General features: G+C 44.6%; 1 protein-coding gene across 1 annotated transcript; it reads right to left on the bottom strand.

The window, feature by feature from the left end:
- Positions 1-3,455: 3,455 nt before the first annotated feature.
- Positions 3,456-16,370, bottom strand: LOC110088033 (uncharacterized). The gene is made up of 5 exons (XM_020810072.3): positions 15,331-16,370; positions 13,267-13,759; positions 11,378-11,504; positions 9,476-9,601; positions 3,456-6,555 (listed from the first exon to the last, which is right to left on the bottom strand). The coding sequence occupies exons 2-5, from the start codon at positions 13,735-13,737 to the stop codon at positions 5,171-5,173; spliced, it is 2,109 nt and encodes a 702-aa protein (XP_020665731.3). The 5' UTR covers positions 13,738-13,759; positions 15,331-16,370; the 3' UTR covers positions 3,456-5,170.
- Positions 16,371-18,594: the final 2,224 nt, after the last annotated feature.

Genomic DNA, 18,594 nt, shown 5'->3' with positions numbered 1-18,594 from the left:
GAGGTAAACGCCTGCTGCGATGCACGTTTACCTGGTGGGAACAATTTAATTTAAGGCTTTATTTAGGTCTCAATGACTAGAGTATAAAGCCTGGAATGATCCAGAACGAACAAGAGGACGAGGGGGAAAAAAAAGGTGATGGAACCATGTAAGTGCAAATTTAAAAATGTGTGTTGTACCTCAAAGGCTTAATAAGAAGAGACTTGTAAGATGAAGGCATTAATTCGAAAATCCCACTTTATTTAAGTATGTTGATAATTAATTGCTTTGTCTTCCCCTGAAAGGAAAATCTCTCATGCGCAAGCGAGATGTTTTGAAATACGACAGTCTTTGAAACAAGAGGATCTTCCATCAGGCGAAAGATGGGATTTTTCTCAGGCTGGCTTCTTCTCCTCCTTCTCCCCCTTAGAGATCGGCCAGCCCAGGAGAGGGGGGGGGTGATGGAATGCCCTTTTAGTAAGGAGATGTATTGGGATCGTTGGTAAACAAGTATGGTACCACCTGCCTTGGCACAATCTCGTTCACTTCATACTGTATGTCCTTGGCGATGAGAGTACCCGTGTGGTTGCCCATCCTGCTCCCGATGGCCATTGAGGGCATGGCGTGGCTGAGAACGCACCGCTGCTGCTGCCCGTCCTGCCACAGATGGCTGGGGAGGGTCCTCTGGGGTTGAAAACTCTGCGTCGCCGGCCATTTTGCCATTGCTGGCTTTTGAGGCCACAGGATTGCTGGAGCGATGGCACTGGTGCCCGTGGTGGCTTGTGAGGACATATAGTTGCTGAGGAAATATTGTTGCTGCCCATCTTGGGTGGTGAGGACACATCGTTGGGAGAAGATAGCATTTCCATTGGTCTTAGGTGGCAGGGGCGCCTTTCGCTGGCAGAGGTCTTGTAGCATCTTAGGCATGAAATCCTTGGAAGGGTACTTTGCCTGCTTCGTTGCCCCATTCCTCCGCTGCTGCTTTTTTGGCGGTTGTCGCTGCTTCTTCTGTTTCTGTTTCGTTCTTCTCTGAGGTGGCATCTTCTTTCGACTATGAGCAGCAGCCATTTTTCCCAGGTGTCTGTTTCTGTGCCCACCTTAATGATGAATGCCTCCAGGCTGTTTCTACCCCTGTTGCCATATACCAGCTCACATTCAAATGAGGGCCAACTCTTTGCCCTTTGATTGGCTAGAACAGTATCCTGTTTTGTGATGCAACAGTGGTGCCTAGGCAACCAAATGGGACTTCACAATGTGCCTTGTGAGCAGTTTCTCCTTCCCATATGTACATGATGGAGACATCATCATCATCATCATCATCATCATCATCATCATCATCATCATCATCATCATCATCATCATCATCATCATCATCATCATCATCATCTTTTTATTTTTTTTAATATTTATTATTATTAAAATGTCAGTTAAAAACATTTATAAAATGTATATTATAAAAACAGTGACTGTTATATAGTAGATACAAGTTTTATGAAAAAAGGCTAAGTATCTGTTAAATACTGTTGCAGTATATATACTGTTCATTGTTAGTGTTATATTTAAAATATTATTTTATTTAAAATATTTTTTACCCCCTCTTTCTTCTTCAGAAGAACCTAAGGTGGCTTGCATCATTAAATGACAATATTTAAAACTAAAAAGAGTAAGTATACAAATGCTTAAAAGAACCAGAAATGCCAGACTAAAGACAGTTAACATAACTTAACACCAAAACCACATTCAGAGTAGTAAGGCACAGCCATCCACTTAAAAACTCCACTCAGGCAGCAGTCATTAAGGGAAACCTTGCCGGAAAAGAAAAGTCTTTACTTGTGAAAGGAAAGCGAAGATGGAACCGGCTTGGCCTCCTTTGGGAGGGAGTTCCCAAGTCTGGAAGTAGACTTGTTTATTGGCCATGGAAGGAAGGAAAATCAAAGAGAACATATTAATATATACGGATTATATATTATCCTTTATTGTGGCTTCAGAAGTGAACTTCCCTCCCTTTCCCACTAGGGCAATGTTCCCAACTTTGCGTAACCAAGATGCTTGTTGTTTAGTTAAGTCGGTGTCTGACTCTTTGTGACCCCAAACCAAGATGTTCTTGGACTACAACTCCCAGAAACCCCAGCCAGCACAGCTAGTGGTGAAGGCTTCTGGGAGTTGTAGTCCAAGAACATCTTGGGTATGAGGAGGAGCAAGTTTTCATCAGAAAAAAGGAGAGTGAGCCATGCCCTCAAACTCCCACCATGGAGGCTTACAAAACCGTTTATACTGTTACCAGTGGTGGCGCAATTGGGGATAAAAGAGAAAAAGAGTGGGAAAGGAGAGAAGAAAAAGGGCAGGAGAACCACAGTTGAAGGAGAAACACCAACAGAAGAAGGGTATCTGGTAACAGAGGTGGAGGGAAAGTTAAAAGGAGAGGTAGACTGGCAGACAGGGATAGAACGAGAAGGAGAAAAAAAAAGGAAGAGTGAGGAGAAGGAAGGAGATATACCCTTAGGGTGGGGTTGGCTGGAAATGGAGGATCCATGGACCAGAAAAAAAAATCTGAATGAAATTACCCCTTGAAGAGATAGAGAGAAGGCAACCATATTATACACAGACCACAACTGAGGTTAAAAGAGAGAGAGAGGACACTCAGAGGAAGAGAGGGAATAGCCGTGCAACTAGGAGAAACCGAGCCAGTAGAATGGACAATATATGTATATGCAAGAGGGGACATTTATTAGAAGAAGGTAGGCAAACCAGTGCAGAGCTCCCAACCCAAGACGCCAAATGAAGGAGAATAAGCTCGACACCCTTGTTGTGGGACCATTTGCCCCAGCCTAAGGAACCCGACTCGGAAACCGACAGATCAAGAACACTTTGGGGTGAACCCCCATTGGTGAAGTAATTCTTTAGGCCCAAGTTCAAAGACAATTGGACTGAAAGGGACATATTAAACAGACCCGTTGGTCCTACTGAAGTAGTTGCTCATGGTTCACCATTATCAGTGTTTACTGTTCATATGCACTTATTGTTATATGTCTGTTTAATTTACTTCTTGTGAACGGCCCAGAATAGTGCATTGCACTTAAAGGAGGGGATATGAAGCAAATAAATAAATAAAATAATAAAGTAGAGAAGACCACCATCTGTTAGATATACTTTGATTTGGATTACTGCATTGAGCAGGGAGAATTTCATGGCCTTATTGGCCCCTTTCAACTCAATTTTTATGATTCTATGAATCAAAGTGTGAGCGTCTGCGCATGTGTGTGCATGTGTGCACATTCAGACAACCAGTTCATTTAAAGTTCCAATGCTAAGACATTTTCAAGAAAGGGATTTCTTCTAGCACATGTTTCGCCACCATGTTGTTGCCAGCCAAACATAGAAACAGCTGTGTGTTTGACTGTTAATGCATGGCTGCAAGCCCACAACTAGCTCCACAAAAATAAAAAAGAGGGAACTTTCCAAACTCCACAAAAGCATACACTCTTTCTGCTTTTATTGGTAATTTCCTGCAGGGAAGACAGTTTCATAGATGGAACGTAAACACTACCAAGGTAAGTTAATGAAGTAATTACAGTGCACATGAATTGTAATACATTAAACTCTCAACTGTCCAGCATACCAACATATAATGCCTCCAAAACCCATTGTGTTCCAAAACGCAAAGTGCTGGTTGGGAAAGACCGAGATTTTAATTGCAACCGGGTACAAAAGAATTTGTCCTTGGTTGAGTCTCTGTCTTTTGCCCTCCTTGATCATGATGTGCAAATAAATGTAAAAGGGTTATAAAGCATCTTATAACCTGAAATATACAAAAAGAATAATGTACAATAATGTGCTGTAGAAATAATGTATAACAAAATGGAAGACGCTGGGACGAGCCTCAGAGATGTCTGTAAAAACACACCCCAGTTCTATGAGCAAAGAACGATGGGTTGATTGATGATAAGAGCTTACAACAAGGGTTGTTCCAGCAGGGCATAAGCAACTGTTCAGAGAGGGTCTCTGGACTGGCGAAGAATGGCTCAGACAGAGTTCATGGGAATGCATGCAATCCTCTTGGAAGAAGTGCTGTGAAGCTAGAACAGCATCCCTTTGTTGTTTTACCAGCCAGCTTTCCATGCTCCTAAACCCAGTATTATTTCATGCCCCTGCTTCCTGAGCTACCTTTTCACCACTAGCACCGGAACACTACAGATCACTTGCTTTGCCTTGCAGTTTTTGAGACCAAGGATATGCTTTCTACTTTCTTCAACTGCAAGGGGGGGGGGGAGAGGCTATGCTTCAGGGGGACTGGGGAACTCAGGCTGACCCTGGGAACTTGTTGCAGACAGCACTCCCTCTCAAAATGGGAATATTTCTCTTGTACTTCCTCAAAGCTGAAAATGTATTTTCGACTTGTTATCAGCAGAATGATGTCTGGGCAGGTGTTTGGTGCGGGGATCAGAGAACCAGCATCAGGAACTTCTTGGGAGTCTATGGGTCGTAGGATTCCCACCCCTGCCCCTCTGCTCTGAGTTGGCCCAACGGTCAACTTCCAGGAAGCCCCAATCCCCCCATGCCCTACTGGATAAGAGAAAGCCTCAGCAGAAACAAGACCTGATGTTCTCCCCATAATCTCCCCTGATGTGACCTCATGGGTGTGCTAGTTTCTTCCCCGTCTGGGCGCTGAGCTTTTGGTTACACCTAGGCAAGTAGTCCTGCTCTTTCTGGAATGCAGCATGATCCAGACTAGCTGGGTGATGAAAGTTCTTTCGGGGGGGCACGGCTAATTTCTACTGAATTCCTACAGGGACACATTAAGAGAAGGCATCTGAAAACAGCAAGGTACTTCAGCACTATGGATGATGGTGGTTTCCATGATTGTGGCCGATGAAAGAATTGTGCGAGAAGTCTTTAGTGACTCATGCATCCTGCTGTCCCATCCCACCCTGTGAAGATGTTTGTGAGTTCAACTGGGACACAATCCACTAATACTGAGTTGTGTACGCAGCTGAATTTTCGCATGGCAACGTATCTTATTGATATTTGAAATTTCTGGCAATACTGATCATGTATCTTAGGACTCAAACACATTTCCCACACAAGCCTCTCACTGGAGACATCAGTTAATTTTCTGTTCATTTATAATTAGCATCTTCAGCAGAAGGAAAGACTCCCATCCACTTAAAAATACAGACTGATCTTAGCTGATCTACAGGATGTGAATACTCTGGTGTTTGCTCTGCTGAGAGTCATCTCCAAACCTTTTCCTACAGACAGGGCATTCATACAGACTTTCCTCTGTGTGGATTCTCTGCTTGTTTCTCTGAGAAATCTCATGGCATCTTTGAACATGGAAAGCACAGGCACATGATTTTTCTTCTGTGTGAATTCGCTCATGTTTGTTGAGATCTGATTTGTTGGCAAAATTTTTCCCACACTCTGGGCACGTGAAATCTTTCTCCCCCGAATGAGTCACTTGGTGCTTAATGAGGTTAGAGCTGCAGGCAAAAGTTTTCTCACAGGCGAGACATTTATAGGGTTTTTCTCCTGTATGGATTCTTTGGTGCTTATTCAGGCAAGATTTCACCCGGAACCTCTTCCCGCATCCCCCACATTCATAGGGCTTCTCTCCTGTGTGGATCCTGTAGTGCCCGTGCAAGTGAGATTTGATGCTGAATCTCTTACCGCAGTCTGGGCAGCCGTAAGGTTTCTCTCCTGTATGGACGCGCAAGTGGACATTGAGATTGGATTGTTGGTCAAAACGTTTCCCGCATTCAGCACACGGATACGGCTTCTCTCCGGTGTGGATCCTCTGGTGTTTAATCAAGTTTGAACGCCGGTCAAAACTTCTCCCGCACTCGGAACAGGCGTAGTTCGGTTTTGACACGGCGATTCCTATTCGAGGCCGGCTGCTTGTCATTTTAACGAAATTCCCTTTTCTGGGTGGTGGGTATCCCTGTATCAGCTCTGGCAGCAGTGCCTGTGGTCCTACAGCTTTGATCTCAATGACTTCAGATGGCTTAGGATCGCCTGTATGGATTCTCTGGTGCTTACTCAGGCAAGATTTTATACGGAACCTCTTTCCACAGTCCCCACATTCATAGGGCTTCTCTCCTGTGTGGATCCTGTAGTGTCCATGTAAATGAGATTTGATACTGAACCTCTTACCACAGTCTGGGCAGCCGTAAGGCTTCTCCCCTGTATGGACCCGCAAGTGGACATTGAGGTTAGACTGCTGGTCGAAGCATTTTCCACACTCAAAGCAGGGATACGGCTTCTCTCCAGTGTGGACCCTCTGGTGTTTGACCAGGTTTGAGCGCCGATCAAAACTCCTTCCGCATTCAGAACAGGCATAGTTTCTTTTGGACACAGTGATTCCTATTCGGCATCTGTTCCTTGTTATCTTCCTGGGAGCTCTACAGCCTTGCGTCAGTTCTGGCAAAGCGTTCTGCAGTCCTGCTGATTTGTTCTCGATAGTTTCAGACAACTTGGGATCAAAGAAAATATCCCACCATGAGGTCTCATGCAGTTGCTCAGTCACAGATTCCTCCTGAGGAGGCTTTTCCCTTATAGCCATACTTTTGGACTGGTAACCTATGGGAAGGAAGATTTAACAGAAGTTGGCTATTGTGACAGAGAGGGGATATGCACGTGGTTAGAAAAGCATGAAAGGGAAACAGGACCTTCGGTTAAGGCAGAAAAGTTCTGGTGACCGGTTCTTGGACACAAAGATGTCTCAGCCAGCAGTTAATACACGGAGGTGGCATCTAACTATAGATCTTGCTTCTATTAGAAACCTGGTTGTCCTCCCATACTTCTCTTTCAGGTGTCAGCTTAAAATATATCAACCAGAATCTGACTGGTGTTCATGAAACATTTGAATTTACTCAGAACTTCAGGTGGAATTCTAGGAGTGGGAACTCAAAAACAAGGAGGCTGGATCAGGTTTTGCTGCCTCCTGCTCTTTCCAGGCTGCCTTCTGCTTTGAACTCCAGTGCCCTGTGAGTGTTGCAAGGCTACCTGGAACTTGCAGAGGTTCATGGGAGGGATAGTTCTGTTGGAAGCCCTTTCTATACAGCTTAATGAGCATTGGAACTATCCCTCACCATGAACCCTTTTCTGACTCTCAGATAGCCTTGGGGCAGTTTCCTTGTTGTTCAAAGCAGACGCTGCCCAGAAGGAGCATGGAGGTAAGAAGGGCTGCTCTGAATCCTTGTTTCAAGATTCCTATTCCCAGCATTCTGCTGTAGTGGGGGGGGGGCAGGTTCTGGGCAAATTGTGAGAGTGACAGTCCTGAAAATTCAAAAGCCCCATTCCTACTAGCCATTGTCTTCAAGCAGCTGGTCAATATATTTAGCATGTTTTTCTCAGATGACAAGCAGTCATCTTTCAATTGGTGAAAGAGGGCTACTTGCAATAAAATGCACTTTTTTCTTACCTAGGTATCTTGCAATTAGCATGCTTTGTCTAGGAACTGGTCACTGGATGTTTAATTGTTGAGAAACATTTCTAAGGAAATCCTGTTGTGGGAAGGGAAATGAATTAACCATAAGAGAAGGCATTCCTCTTACCATCTTGTTAAGTTTGGCTCAGTTTTGCATGTTCTTTTAACCTAAACAACATTCTCCAGCCCATTTAATGGTGCACTAAAGTTCCTTGAGCTGTAAAGGCATGGCTGAATCAGACTAAAGGCCCGTCATTCTAGTCCAGCATCCCGTTTCCCATACTAGCCATCATGCTCCTCTGGGGCATCCCAAGAGGCCATGAGCATAGAGAATCACAGAATAATGAAATTGGGCAAGATGTGCCCCTGCCCAGATGTTGCTGGACTGCAGTTCCAATCAATTCAAACCAGATCAAGACCTACAACATCAGGAGGGCTGTATTTTGTTGTCCCCTGGGTTACTGCCCTCTGCATTATTTACACACACCCAATCCTCTACCCCGCAACCTATTTTCTGAGTAATAGTGCCTAGGAATAGAAACATCCCCTTTTGGTACCACTGCAAACAGTTACTGTTTTTAGCCTTCCCATCTTGACACTCTCTCCAGACAGTATTGGACTCCAAGTCCCATCTACCTCAGCCTGCAGAGCCAAGCCTTCACTGTGGATTCAACTGTGGGTGGTTTCTTGACCAGCCCTTTAAAACAAAGTAAATAGTTTTTTTAAAATGCTCGTATATCTACTGTAGCGCATCAGCGATACTCTACAGAACGTGTTTCCCCGAAAATAAGACAGGGTCTTATATTAACTCCCCCCCCCCCCAATACATTAGGGCTTATTTTCAGGGGATGTTTTATTTTTTTCATGTACAACCATCTACATTTATTCAAATACAGTCATGTCATCTTCTTCTGGTTGCTGCACAAGGGTGGAGGGCGGGGTTTCACTTAAGTGGGGCTTATTTTGGGGCTAGGGCTTATATTACGAGCATCCTGAAAAATCATCCTAGGGCTTATTTTCAGGTTACGTCTTATTTTCAGGGAAACAGGGTACAGTCAAAAACAATTTTTTCCACTTCCTCTGCCAAGCAAGGGCAGTGTTTAATTTGCCAATATCCTGAAGTGGCTCACTTATTAAGCCACTTCACCATATTGGCAAATTGAAAGAGAAAGTCTTGGTTTGGATCAGTTTCAGTGACCATATATATGCACACAGGAACCGATTCAAACCACAGCAGTCGTACCCATACCAGAGAAGTATAAGCCCCTTGACAGGAGCCAGAAAGATGTGGGGAAGAACACTCTGGAGGCAGCTGGTCCAGCCTAGCAAAGACATAATCTGATCAACAGTCTTTAAGAGCATACCCCTGTAGTGCTCCAAACAGCAGGCTGAACCGCATGTAGTCAGCCTCTGAGTCAGGTTCCTTGGAGCAGGTTTGCATTTTGATTTTAAACTTTACCAGGATGATGAAGTCTTTTATGGACATGCGGTAACTAAAATGATGTAATACTATACTGGGCTCACCATGGGTTTTATTCTAGGGGATTTTATACTATACGTTGAATGTCAGACACTTTCCTAACAATCCCCCATTTGGAACATCCCAACTTTGTTACCATGATGTGCTAATGAGAGCTGCTAGTCAATGGGCTATAGGAGGATCTAGCTTCCCCTCCCCTAAATAGCAATCATGTGCCATAAAGTCAATTCTGACTTATGGTGACCCTTTTAAGGGTTTTGCAGGTAGACAATACTCAGAAGTGGTTTCCCATTCCCTTCTTCTGGAGGGCATCCTTGGACTGTACAGCTCGCTCAAGGCCACACAGGCTGGCTCTTCTCCCAGGAGGTGTAGTGGGGAATCGAACCCCCAACCTCTGACTTTGCAGCCAGATACCTAAATCACTAAGCTATCCAGCTAGCTTCTCCACACTTCATTTACCATAATGTGATCAGATTACAGAAAATATGAAAGCTATGAAATTGCAGACTAAACCTAGTTTAGCTTTCTCTCCCTGGAGCAGTCTCCATTTCCTCTTGTTTCAGAAACATGGACTTTATACAATACTACACCTGTAGATCGACCTCTCGGGACCTTCTCCTCTTTAGGCACCTGAATCTTCTTCTCTTCTGTCTTCTGGAAAACCACATTATTTTTAGAGTTACGCTGGCTTCCTTTTGGATCTGAAGGCAGCAATTCTGAGACATAGGAAAGAAGTTGAGACAAGCCTTAGAAAAGGCTAATTTTCAGAAAATCTTGTTCAAGGAGGCGACTAAAAACAAGCAATGTTGCAAACCTTGTCCTAAGTATGGCCTAGCCAAGAACTCTTAGTTGGTTTTTTAATTCAACACATTTCTGGGAAGCTTGGGGGTGACATTACATTCTCCTAGTCCTAATGCAATAGCTGACATCTTGTTGCTCAGCACAGTAAGTCACACTAGAGTAGACCCATTTGAATCAATGAAACTCAAGGAGTTGATTCACACACACCCACTGATTCAGTGGTCCTAACTCTAGTGTGATTTAGTACATTAAGCAACAAGATGTCATCCAACGCCTCACCTGATTGTTCTTCCCACAATATCCCATCTCAGTAAAAAGATGTTTCCCCACATCTTTGCTACAACACATTAAATTAGTCCTCGTGGGCAACTTCCTCCTCAAGCAGTCATCCCCTGAAAACAGCGCAGAGCTTGGACAAGTTCCTAGCAGATGTAATACAAACAGTAACATTTTTTCAAGCTTTGGATACTACTGCCCATTTGGTCAGATCAGGCCTCACTTTACTCAAAAGCGTCACAATTAAGTAAATTCAGCTCAGGAAGCCACCAGCATCCTGAAACAGAAACAAAATCCAATAAAATTGCAGGGCCATCCCTACTGTCAGCTGATGAAGTAAGTGCCTCACAGATACCAGATGCTAGGAAGGGGTTAGTGATGGTAGCCCTCCAGCATTCTTCCAGGGTCCCCAGCTATTCTCTCTTGAAGGACAGAGGCAGGACTGTGTGCCACCTGGCCTGCCATGTCCCCCATGAGGAAGCTTACAGTCCAAAGGAAATTCTACTACTTGTCTAATTCACTTTTGTACATGGAATAGAGGGAGGTACCATCTTGATCATTGACTTAGGTGGAAAAGGTCAGGAGCAGACCCACTAGACTAGTGGTCCCCAACCTTCAGATGTTCTTGGACACCACTCTCAGAAGCCTTCATCACCACCTCTGCTGGCCAGGATTTCTGGGAGTTGAAGTCCAAGAACATCTGGAGGCCCAAGGTTGTGGACCTCTGCACTAGATGATTGATTGATTAAGTTTGATACAGTATACTGCATCCGCTAGTGCCACAACACTACTACCGTGGAGCATCTAATATACAGTGGTGCCTCGCTTTACGATTGCCCCACATTATGACAAATCCACTTTATGACGATCTTTTTGCGATCACAATTGCCATCACAAAATGATGGCCTGAATGGGGGAATTTTGCTTTGCGATGATCAGTTCCCTGCTTCGGGAACCGATTCTTCGCAAAACAATGACATTTCAACAGCTGATCGGCGGTTTCAAAATGGCCACCGGGTAAATAAAATGGTTCCTCTGTGTTTAGGGACGGATTCCTCGCCATACAGGCAGCGAAAATGGCCGCCGTATGGAGGATCTTCGCTGGACGGTGAGTTTTAAGCCCATTGGAACGCATTGAAAGGTTTTCAATGCGTTTCAATGGGCTTTTTATTTTCACTTTATGATGTTTCGCTTAACGGTGATTTTCCTGGAACGGATTATCGCCGTTAAGTGAGGCACCACTGTAATTCATACATGACTTTATCATCCTGGCAGTTCTGCTTCACACAGCCTGCCCTGATTTCCAGTCACCCTCTTAGCGACTGAGCTCTGGGCACATACAGAGGCATCATTTACTGAGCCCAGGAAATTGAGAGAACTGTGTGAATTCGTTCTGGCAGGAATGGTGCCCTTACCAAGGGAGGCCATGTTCTCAGAATTCTCCTGCATGACATTATAATATAACATCCGCTGATCCTTATCTAGAAGTTCCCATTCCTCTTGCGTGAAACATACAGCCACATCATGGAAAGCCAAAGGCCACTAGAAGATAATACACAGAGAAAACAGGAGGAAAGAAAAAGCAAATTAATACAGGCAATTCAGCTGTCTTTCCTGCAGGAAATAACTAATCAAAACAGAAATATTTACTGTATGCTTTGTGCAGTTTGGATGTTCCCTCTGACTTGTGTGGAACTAGCTGTGGGCTTGCAGCCATGAATTAACATCTGAAAGCACATTTATTTCTGTGTTTGGCAGGCAATACCAAAATGTGTGCTAGAAGAAACCCCTTTCGTGAAAATGTCTTAGGGCTGCAAGTTTAAATTGATTGCTTCACACTCTCTCTCTCTCTCTCTCTTTCCCACGCACGCACACACACACACACTTTGATTTACAGAATCATAGAGCTGGAAGGGGCCCATAAGGTAATGAAGTCCAATCTCCTGCTCAGAAGAATTCAAATCAAAGCAGATCTGACAGATAGTTGTGTAATTTTCTCTAGAATACCTCTAGCATTGGAGAGCTCACTACCTCCTGAGGTAATTGGTTCCATTGTTGTACTGCTCTAACAGTTAAGAAGTTTTTCCTTATATTCAGTTGAAGTCTAGCTTCCTGTAACATGAGCCCATTATTATGTGTCCTGCACAAGAACAGATCCTGTCCCTCCTCTGTATTACTACCTTTCAAGAATTTGAAAAGTGCTATCATATCTTCCCTCAGTCTTCTCAAGGCTAAACTTGCCCATTCTTTCAATCTTTCCTCACAGGGCTTGGTTTCCAGTCCCCTAGTTATCCTTGTCTTCTTCTAAACTCCCTCTGGTTTGTTGGCACCCTTCTTAAAGTGTGATGTCCAGAACTGGACACAGTACTATAGTTGAGGCCTAATCTATGCTGAATACAGGGGAACTAGTACCTCACTGTACTGTATGTTGATAAAATACAATAAATATTCACTATACCTCTAGACTTAAGAGGACAGTGGGCTGTTAGATCACCATGCCCGAAAATGTACCTCTATCTCTTCACAATGGCCTTCAAAGAAAAGACTGGCCTTCCTTAGAGAGGTGGGAGCAGTTCCCAGCAGAGCTGCTACACTTTAGCTTTTTCTTTCTTCTTCTGTGTGCCATGACAGTGCAAGAGGTTGTAGGCCAAGAGGGAGAAACTCTTTCAACTTGAGAGTTGAATTCAATCTCAAAGAAGTTCTCAGGGACTGTATTCCAACAGTGGACACAGAAAAGGCAAAAAGGTGAGATTTAAAATACGAATATTTTAGGTGACCGCTCCTACTGCCGATCCTAGTCGCACTGGCCACATGACCACGGAAACTGTCTTCGGACAAACGCTGGCTCTATGGCTTGGAAATGGGGGATGAGCACCATGCCCTAGAGTCGGACATGACTGGACTAAATGTCAAGGGGAACCTTTACCTACCTAGTGCCAGTCACCAAAGAGAAGCATTTCAGCCTGTTGGAATAAGGAAATAACTTGCAGATGAAAAACCATCTCAGCTGGGAAAGCATCAATCTATGATGTCCTGGGGAAAGAGGTTTGGCCATGTGGGACACCCCAAAGGACCTGCAGGGGGATCTTAGGAGGGCCAGTTGCAAGCCTAAGGATTGCAGTTCCCCACTCCTGCTCTATACCCTACCTATAGGTTTGCTCTGTCAGTGTTGGGGGGGGGGGGATTCCAATAAGTCATCTCTTTTGTGCCAGCATTTACTGTATCTTCCTTAGTATCCAAAGATGCCAGCATAGATCATGCCAATAATCAGGATCTCCGTTGCTCAGGGTTGTTAGAATCATACCTGATGCCTCAGGTAGGCCTCAGCCAGCTGAGCTGCCTCTTTGCTGCTGCTGGGTTTTTTGGCTCTTACCCAGGCCTGCATTCCCAAAGGCAAGACATGCAGAAATTGCTCCAAGACCACCAGGTCCACAATCTGCTGCTTGGTCCGAACTTGGGGTTGTAGCCATCCCTGGGCTGCCTCTCCAAGGCGAAAAAGAGTCTGCCAGGGTGTTTCTCCCAAAGGAACGGTATCCACACGAAAGCACTGCCTACTCCTTTCTTCACAGTCTTCAAACAGGGTTATAAGATCCATGTTGATGGCAGTGGAGGTGCCAAGTTGTTCCTTCTTTATGGGGTGATAGGATTCTGGGGTTTTCCTGGAGGTTGGGGAAACCCATTCCATAGCAGACCAGACATGAAATAGATCCAGTGGGCCAAAATATGCCGTTTTTTCTGCTGTATCCTTTGCAAGACGAGACTTCGGGGGACCCATTCTTTAAGGAACGCTCACTAACCTGTGTGAGGAGAAAAATATGCAGGCAAGTAAGCAAATGCAACTCATTTGCTTGGGCAGAAGCCATGACAAAAATGAAAGCTAAAATAAATACAGAATAAAATTTAAGAACAATACAGACAGGCTGGCAAGAACTAGGTTCACAAAAACAGGATAATGTTTGTTATTATCCTGTTTTCTCTTAATCTATGATGCAGTGGGAAATATTTATTTTATTTAGAATATTTTTACCTCACCTTTCTCCTTAAAAGGGACCCAAGACAGCTTACATTATTAAAAGACAATATTTATAACCTAAACATAGCAAATACACTATTTTTTCAAAATCAAACAAATGCTACACTAAAAACAGTAAACAAAATCAACACCAAAACCACATTCAAAAAACAAGAAAGTACAACAGTCCATTTGTATGAAAGACAACCCTTTCATATATACACTCCATGACAAGTCCAATCAAACCCTGTTTTTTGGTTATAGATCTAATAACATGACAGGGGGGAAATCCTATGAAATCACCATAACCTTCAGTCTAGTTCATTCTCAACCTTACAGTCTGCTTCCCCTGCATTCATTCATTCATTCATTCATTCATTCATTCATTCAACAGGGACCCAAGGCGCCTCATAAAATGGTGAAAAAAAGGGATACCAAGATTTGCATTGCTAGCTATCTGTCATTTTGCTCCGGGCTCCTGTAATACTTCCACTGCTATGGGAAGCAAAAAGATCATCTGCCATGGGAAGAAAGTCATTCTGTATATTGGATGACAGATCATTTGTTGGTTTTCTACTTTTCACTGTAACACCCTGGGAAAAGCCCTGACGTCCTGGAGAATGTCATGATGGACACAGCATGCAAAGAGAAAAACCTTTACTGTTGTGAATATGGTATAGTATTTTGAAATGCCAAGGCTGTACAACATACAGGTTTGGAGGATTAACCATCCATACTATGAACACAAAAAATCCATCCATCTTGGACTTTTTTTTTTGGTCTGTTATGGGATGCTTTATGTGATTTCTTGGCGATGGGGGGGGGGAACCTGTTTTGGGTTTAGTACATTATTGTCAACCACCCAAAGTAGAGCCTTGCACTAATCGGGTGGTATACAAATGAGCAAAATTAACCAACTAAATCAATAAATGCATGTGTAACTCCCTGGCCACACTGGGAAAAAAGCCTTTGAAGCTGTAATAACAAAATATTTACACTTTCTTTTAAATAAGTTTTTTTTTTTCTCTCTAGCAGTAGTAACCAAAAAAAAAGGAAAGGAAACCATATGCATAAATACACGCAGGGACCATTGATTACTGAGAGAAGGTAGTATCACTAAAATATCTTCCTGTCTTTCCACGCTAAAAAGGTAAGAGCAATCCGATGAATATAATGGTCATCCTCACTCTCCAGTTATGTTTTGCTTCTCCCTCCCGTCACCACCCCCCCCTTCCCTTCCTCCTCTTCTTCCAGTAGCAAGACTTCTGCTGGACGGAGGCTCAGCATAAAGCTGAATTTAAGGGGCGAGGATCCCCAGATGGGGATCAAAGGATGCTCCTGCTCTCTCTTCCTTACCCAGCCAGCTCCAGTCTTGGGCTTGGAAAAGCGGGTCCAGGACGGAGGTCCGTCTTGCTGCTGGAAGCATGAATTGCTCCGGAGGCTGCCTGAAGGGGAAGGAGCCAACCTTTCTTTTAATGGGAGGGAAATCCAAAGAGAGGCATAGATTTCTCTCTTTCCCAAGCCTCCCGGCTATATTTCAGGGCCGAGGGGCTGAAGACGCAGAACCGGAGATCCCTGTTTAACCCGGAAAACAAAGCGGACCAAAAAAAAAAGCCACCTTCAACCACGTGCTATTCCGAGCAAAACCGAGCAAGACGGCGGCTTCTTCTGGTCCTACAAAAAAAAAAATACCTCGGAGTCCTCTAGTGGCCAAGGCCGTAAACTCTTTTGCCCGCCATCCTTCCTTTGGATCTTAAGTCACTTCATTCTTGCCTGAAGCTCAGAGAAGTTACTTTTCTCGGATAGCACCTCTCAGCTGGAGAAGGAGCCAGGCAGTGCTGTCCCCCCTATGTCCCGGATATATGGGAAAAGGGGGGAAACCTAGGGCTGTTCACTACAGTTTCTAAAAAAGAAGCTATGTCAGTTGGCAAAAAAAAGAGAGGGGGAAGGGAAAATAAAAGCAAAGGCGAAAGATGAGGGATGTTGGCAAGCCTTTGGGTACAAGTCCCAAGTTTGGGTCCTGATTAAAAACAAGCTTTTTCCCTCAGAAAAAAAAGGGAGAGAGGGATGGGTGGCTTCAGAGTCCCAAGTCGGGTCTGATTCACTGGGGAAAAACCAACAACCTGAGAAGAGACACGGGTGTAACAAGTCTGACTTGACAGCAAGCCCTTGTGACTTGAGTTCCCCATCCCTGCAAAAATATTGTAGCACCTTGTTGTTGTTTAGTCGTTAAGTCGTGTCCGGCTCTCCGTGACCCCCATGGACCAGAGCACGCCAGGCCCTCCTGTCTTCCACTGCCTCCCGGAGTTCTTAAGGTCCAACAAATTTGTTTCAGCAGAGTGTTGGTGGATCAAAATCCATATCTTCAGACCCGGGGAGTGCAAATACATGTCCTCTGTATTTTATTTCATGGTAATGACATCCATGAACAGGTAAGGATACATATAACAGGCAAAATGGCAATGGTTTATTAACACAGGAATGGCAATATCGAGCAGTCACTTAGTAAATCAGAGCATAATGCACTAGGTAGACTTAGATGTCATAGGAATGCTGAGTTGTTTTTGAAACAGAGTCAGAGTCTGTGAAAGCAGACAACAATTTGATACCCATGATGAGATACTACAGAAAGCTGGGTTGTTAGGATAAATAGTGCTGAAGCAGCCTTGGTCTTGATTTAGGCCAGTGGTCCCCAACCTTGGCCTTCCAGATGTTCTTGGACTTCAACTCCCAGAAGCCTTCACCACCACCTCTGCTGGCCAGGATTTCTGGGAGTTGAAGTCCATGAACATCTGGAGGGCCAAGGTTGGACACCACTGATTTAGGCCCTTAGAGATGCACTGGAATGTGTTTATGTAATTATTCTTTGCTGTCTTCCTCTCAAGTGTCCCTTCATCATTCTTTTTTCTCTATAACAGCCACTTTTCAGATCCATAGTAGAGTGTCCTGGGAGGCTGAGGTATTCTCAGGCAGGGTTCCCATGTTCCAACTAATGGGCTCAGATTTGTGTCCCCTGCTTTTTCTTTTTAGTTTAGACATGGTTCTGTTTGGCCTGTGTAGAAGGCAAAGGGGCACTGCTGGCAGAAGATGGCACAAATCCTAGGGAAGTGGACTTCTCCATGAAAGCTCATATTAAAATATAACAGCCTTTAAGGTGCCACAACATTTTTGTCTTCTTTTTGCCCAAATCCCATTGGAAGATGAACAAGTACAGGTGTCCCCGATGTTGTAGCTGACATTGTTGGAATTCTTGATAGTGCTGCCAGTATGAATATGGGAACCTGACTGGCATCTAGGGTCATGATGGGGTCTCTGCCTCCATGCTTTATCACATGCTGTGTATCAGTGCTTATTTAAGGTTGAGCTTTTTCAACTATCCATCCATCCATCCATCCATCCATCCATCCATCCATCCATCCATCCATCCATCCATCCATCCATCCATCCATCCATCCATCCATCCATCCATCCATCCATCCATCCATCCATTCCTAACAGAAAGGAAGGACAGATCCTGAAGCTGAGGCTCCAATACTTTGGCCATCACATGAGAAAAGAAGACTCCCTGGAAAAGACCCTGATGTTAGGAAAGTGTGAGGGAAAAGAGGAGAAGGGGACAACAGAGGATGAGATGGTTGGACAGTGTCATCGAAGCTACCAACGTGAATTTGACCCAACTCCGGGAGGCAGTGGAAGACAGGAGGGCCTGGAGTGCTCTGGTCCATGGGGTCATGAAGAGTCGGACACGACTTAATGACTAAACAACAACATGTTTGTTTCAATTTTGTCTGCATATTTGTGAATATGTTCGTCTTTAGCAGGAGGCGAACCCTGAGTTTGTGCGGGAAGGAGAGTCGGAGGCGGCTCTGAATGTTTAACATGATTCGTTTCATTGTCTAACAAATTCAATTCAACAGTTTCAAAGGGGTCCAATAAACTCAATTCTGGTAAGATCCTATAACTGCGTACTTTTACATCTGGCGTCCTCAAATCACTTCTCACAGAGGGGCCGGTCCAAACCGTTCCCGGTCGGTCATAGGTCTCAGGGGGGTGCTCCTCACGGCACAAACTGTCCCACAGCATGGGTGTCTCGCCCAGTCCCCCTCACACTGTGGACGGAGTAAAGAGGGACTGGGACGGATCACCCTCCATCCCCCACGCTGATTGCGAGGGTACACCACCACAGTCCATTCCAGCGGTTCTAGATCACCCTCCTTTGCATGTAAACCCCTTGGGTCTGGCAACAAACCTCCTCCAATCTGTAGGTTTGGAAAGTCTTTCATCAGATCCATAGCGCCTTCTTGCCCGAAAGCTAACTCTGTCTGCACTCCTCGACTCTTTCTCTCCGGTTGTCCTCTGTACATTAGGATTCTGAAAGTTCGCGCACTCTCCTCCTCCTTTATAACCTCCTCCCAGACAATCAAGTCCAGCTGCTCCCCCCCCTCGTCAGCCAGACACACCTCTAGTGACTCTTTACATTCAACCTCCTCCTGTCCTATCTCCACCAGCATTCCCTCCGCGCAGCCACGGCTTTCCTCAAGGGTTTGCTGAGTAGAGGACGGCACACTGGCCTTCTCTCCTTCACAATATTTATCTTACTTTCTTGGATGCCACCCAGAG

This window comes from Pogona vitticeps, chromosome 2 (assembly GCF_051106095.1).
Source record: "Pogona vitticeps strain Pit_001003342236 chromosome 2, PviZW2.1, whole genome shotgun sequence".
In the NCBI taxonomy this organism is placed as follows: Eukaryota; Metazoa; Chordata; class Lepidosauria; order Squamata; family Agamidae; genus Pogona; species Pogona vitticeps.
The sequence above is the reverse complement of the archived record's forward strand: the minus strand, read 5'-3'. Positions and strand labels throughout refer to the sequence as shown.

Bases quoted from the DNA above. Each gene is read 5' to 3' on its own strand.
- LOC110088033 (XM_020810072.3), bottom strand. From the start codon at position 13,737: ATGGGTCCCCCGAAGTCTCGTCTTGCAAAGGATACAGCAGAAAAAACG. The intron at 11,505-13,266 runs GTATGATTCTAA...ATTATCTTCTAG, and splicing joins AGGCCTACCTGAGGCATCAG to TGGCCTTTGGCTTTCCATGA. The intron at 9,602-11,377 runs GTAAGGGCACCA...CCTATGTCTCAG, and splicing joins TGAGAACATGGCCTCCCTTG to AATTGCTGCCTTCAGATCCA.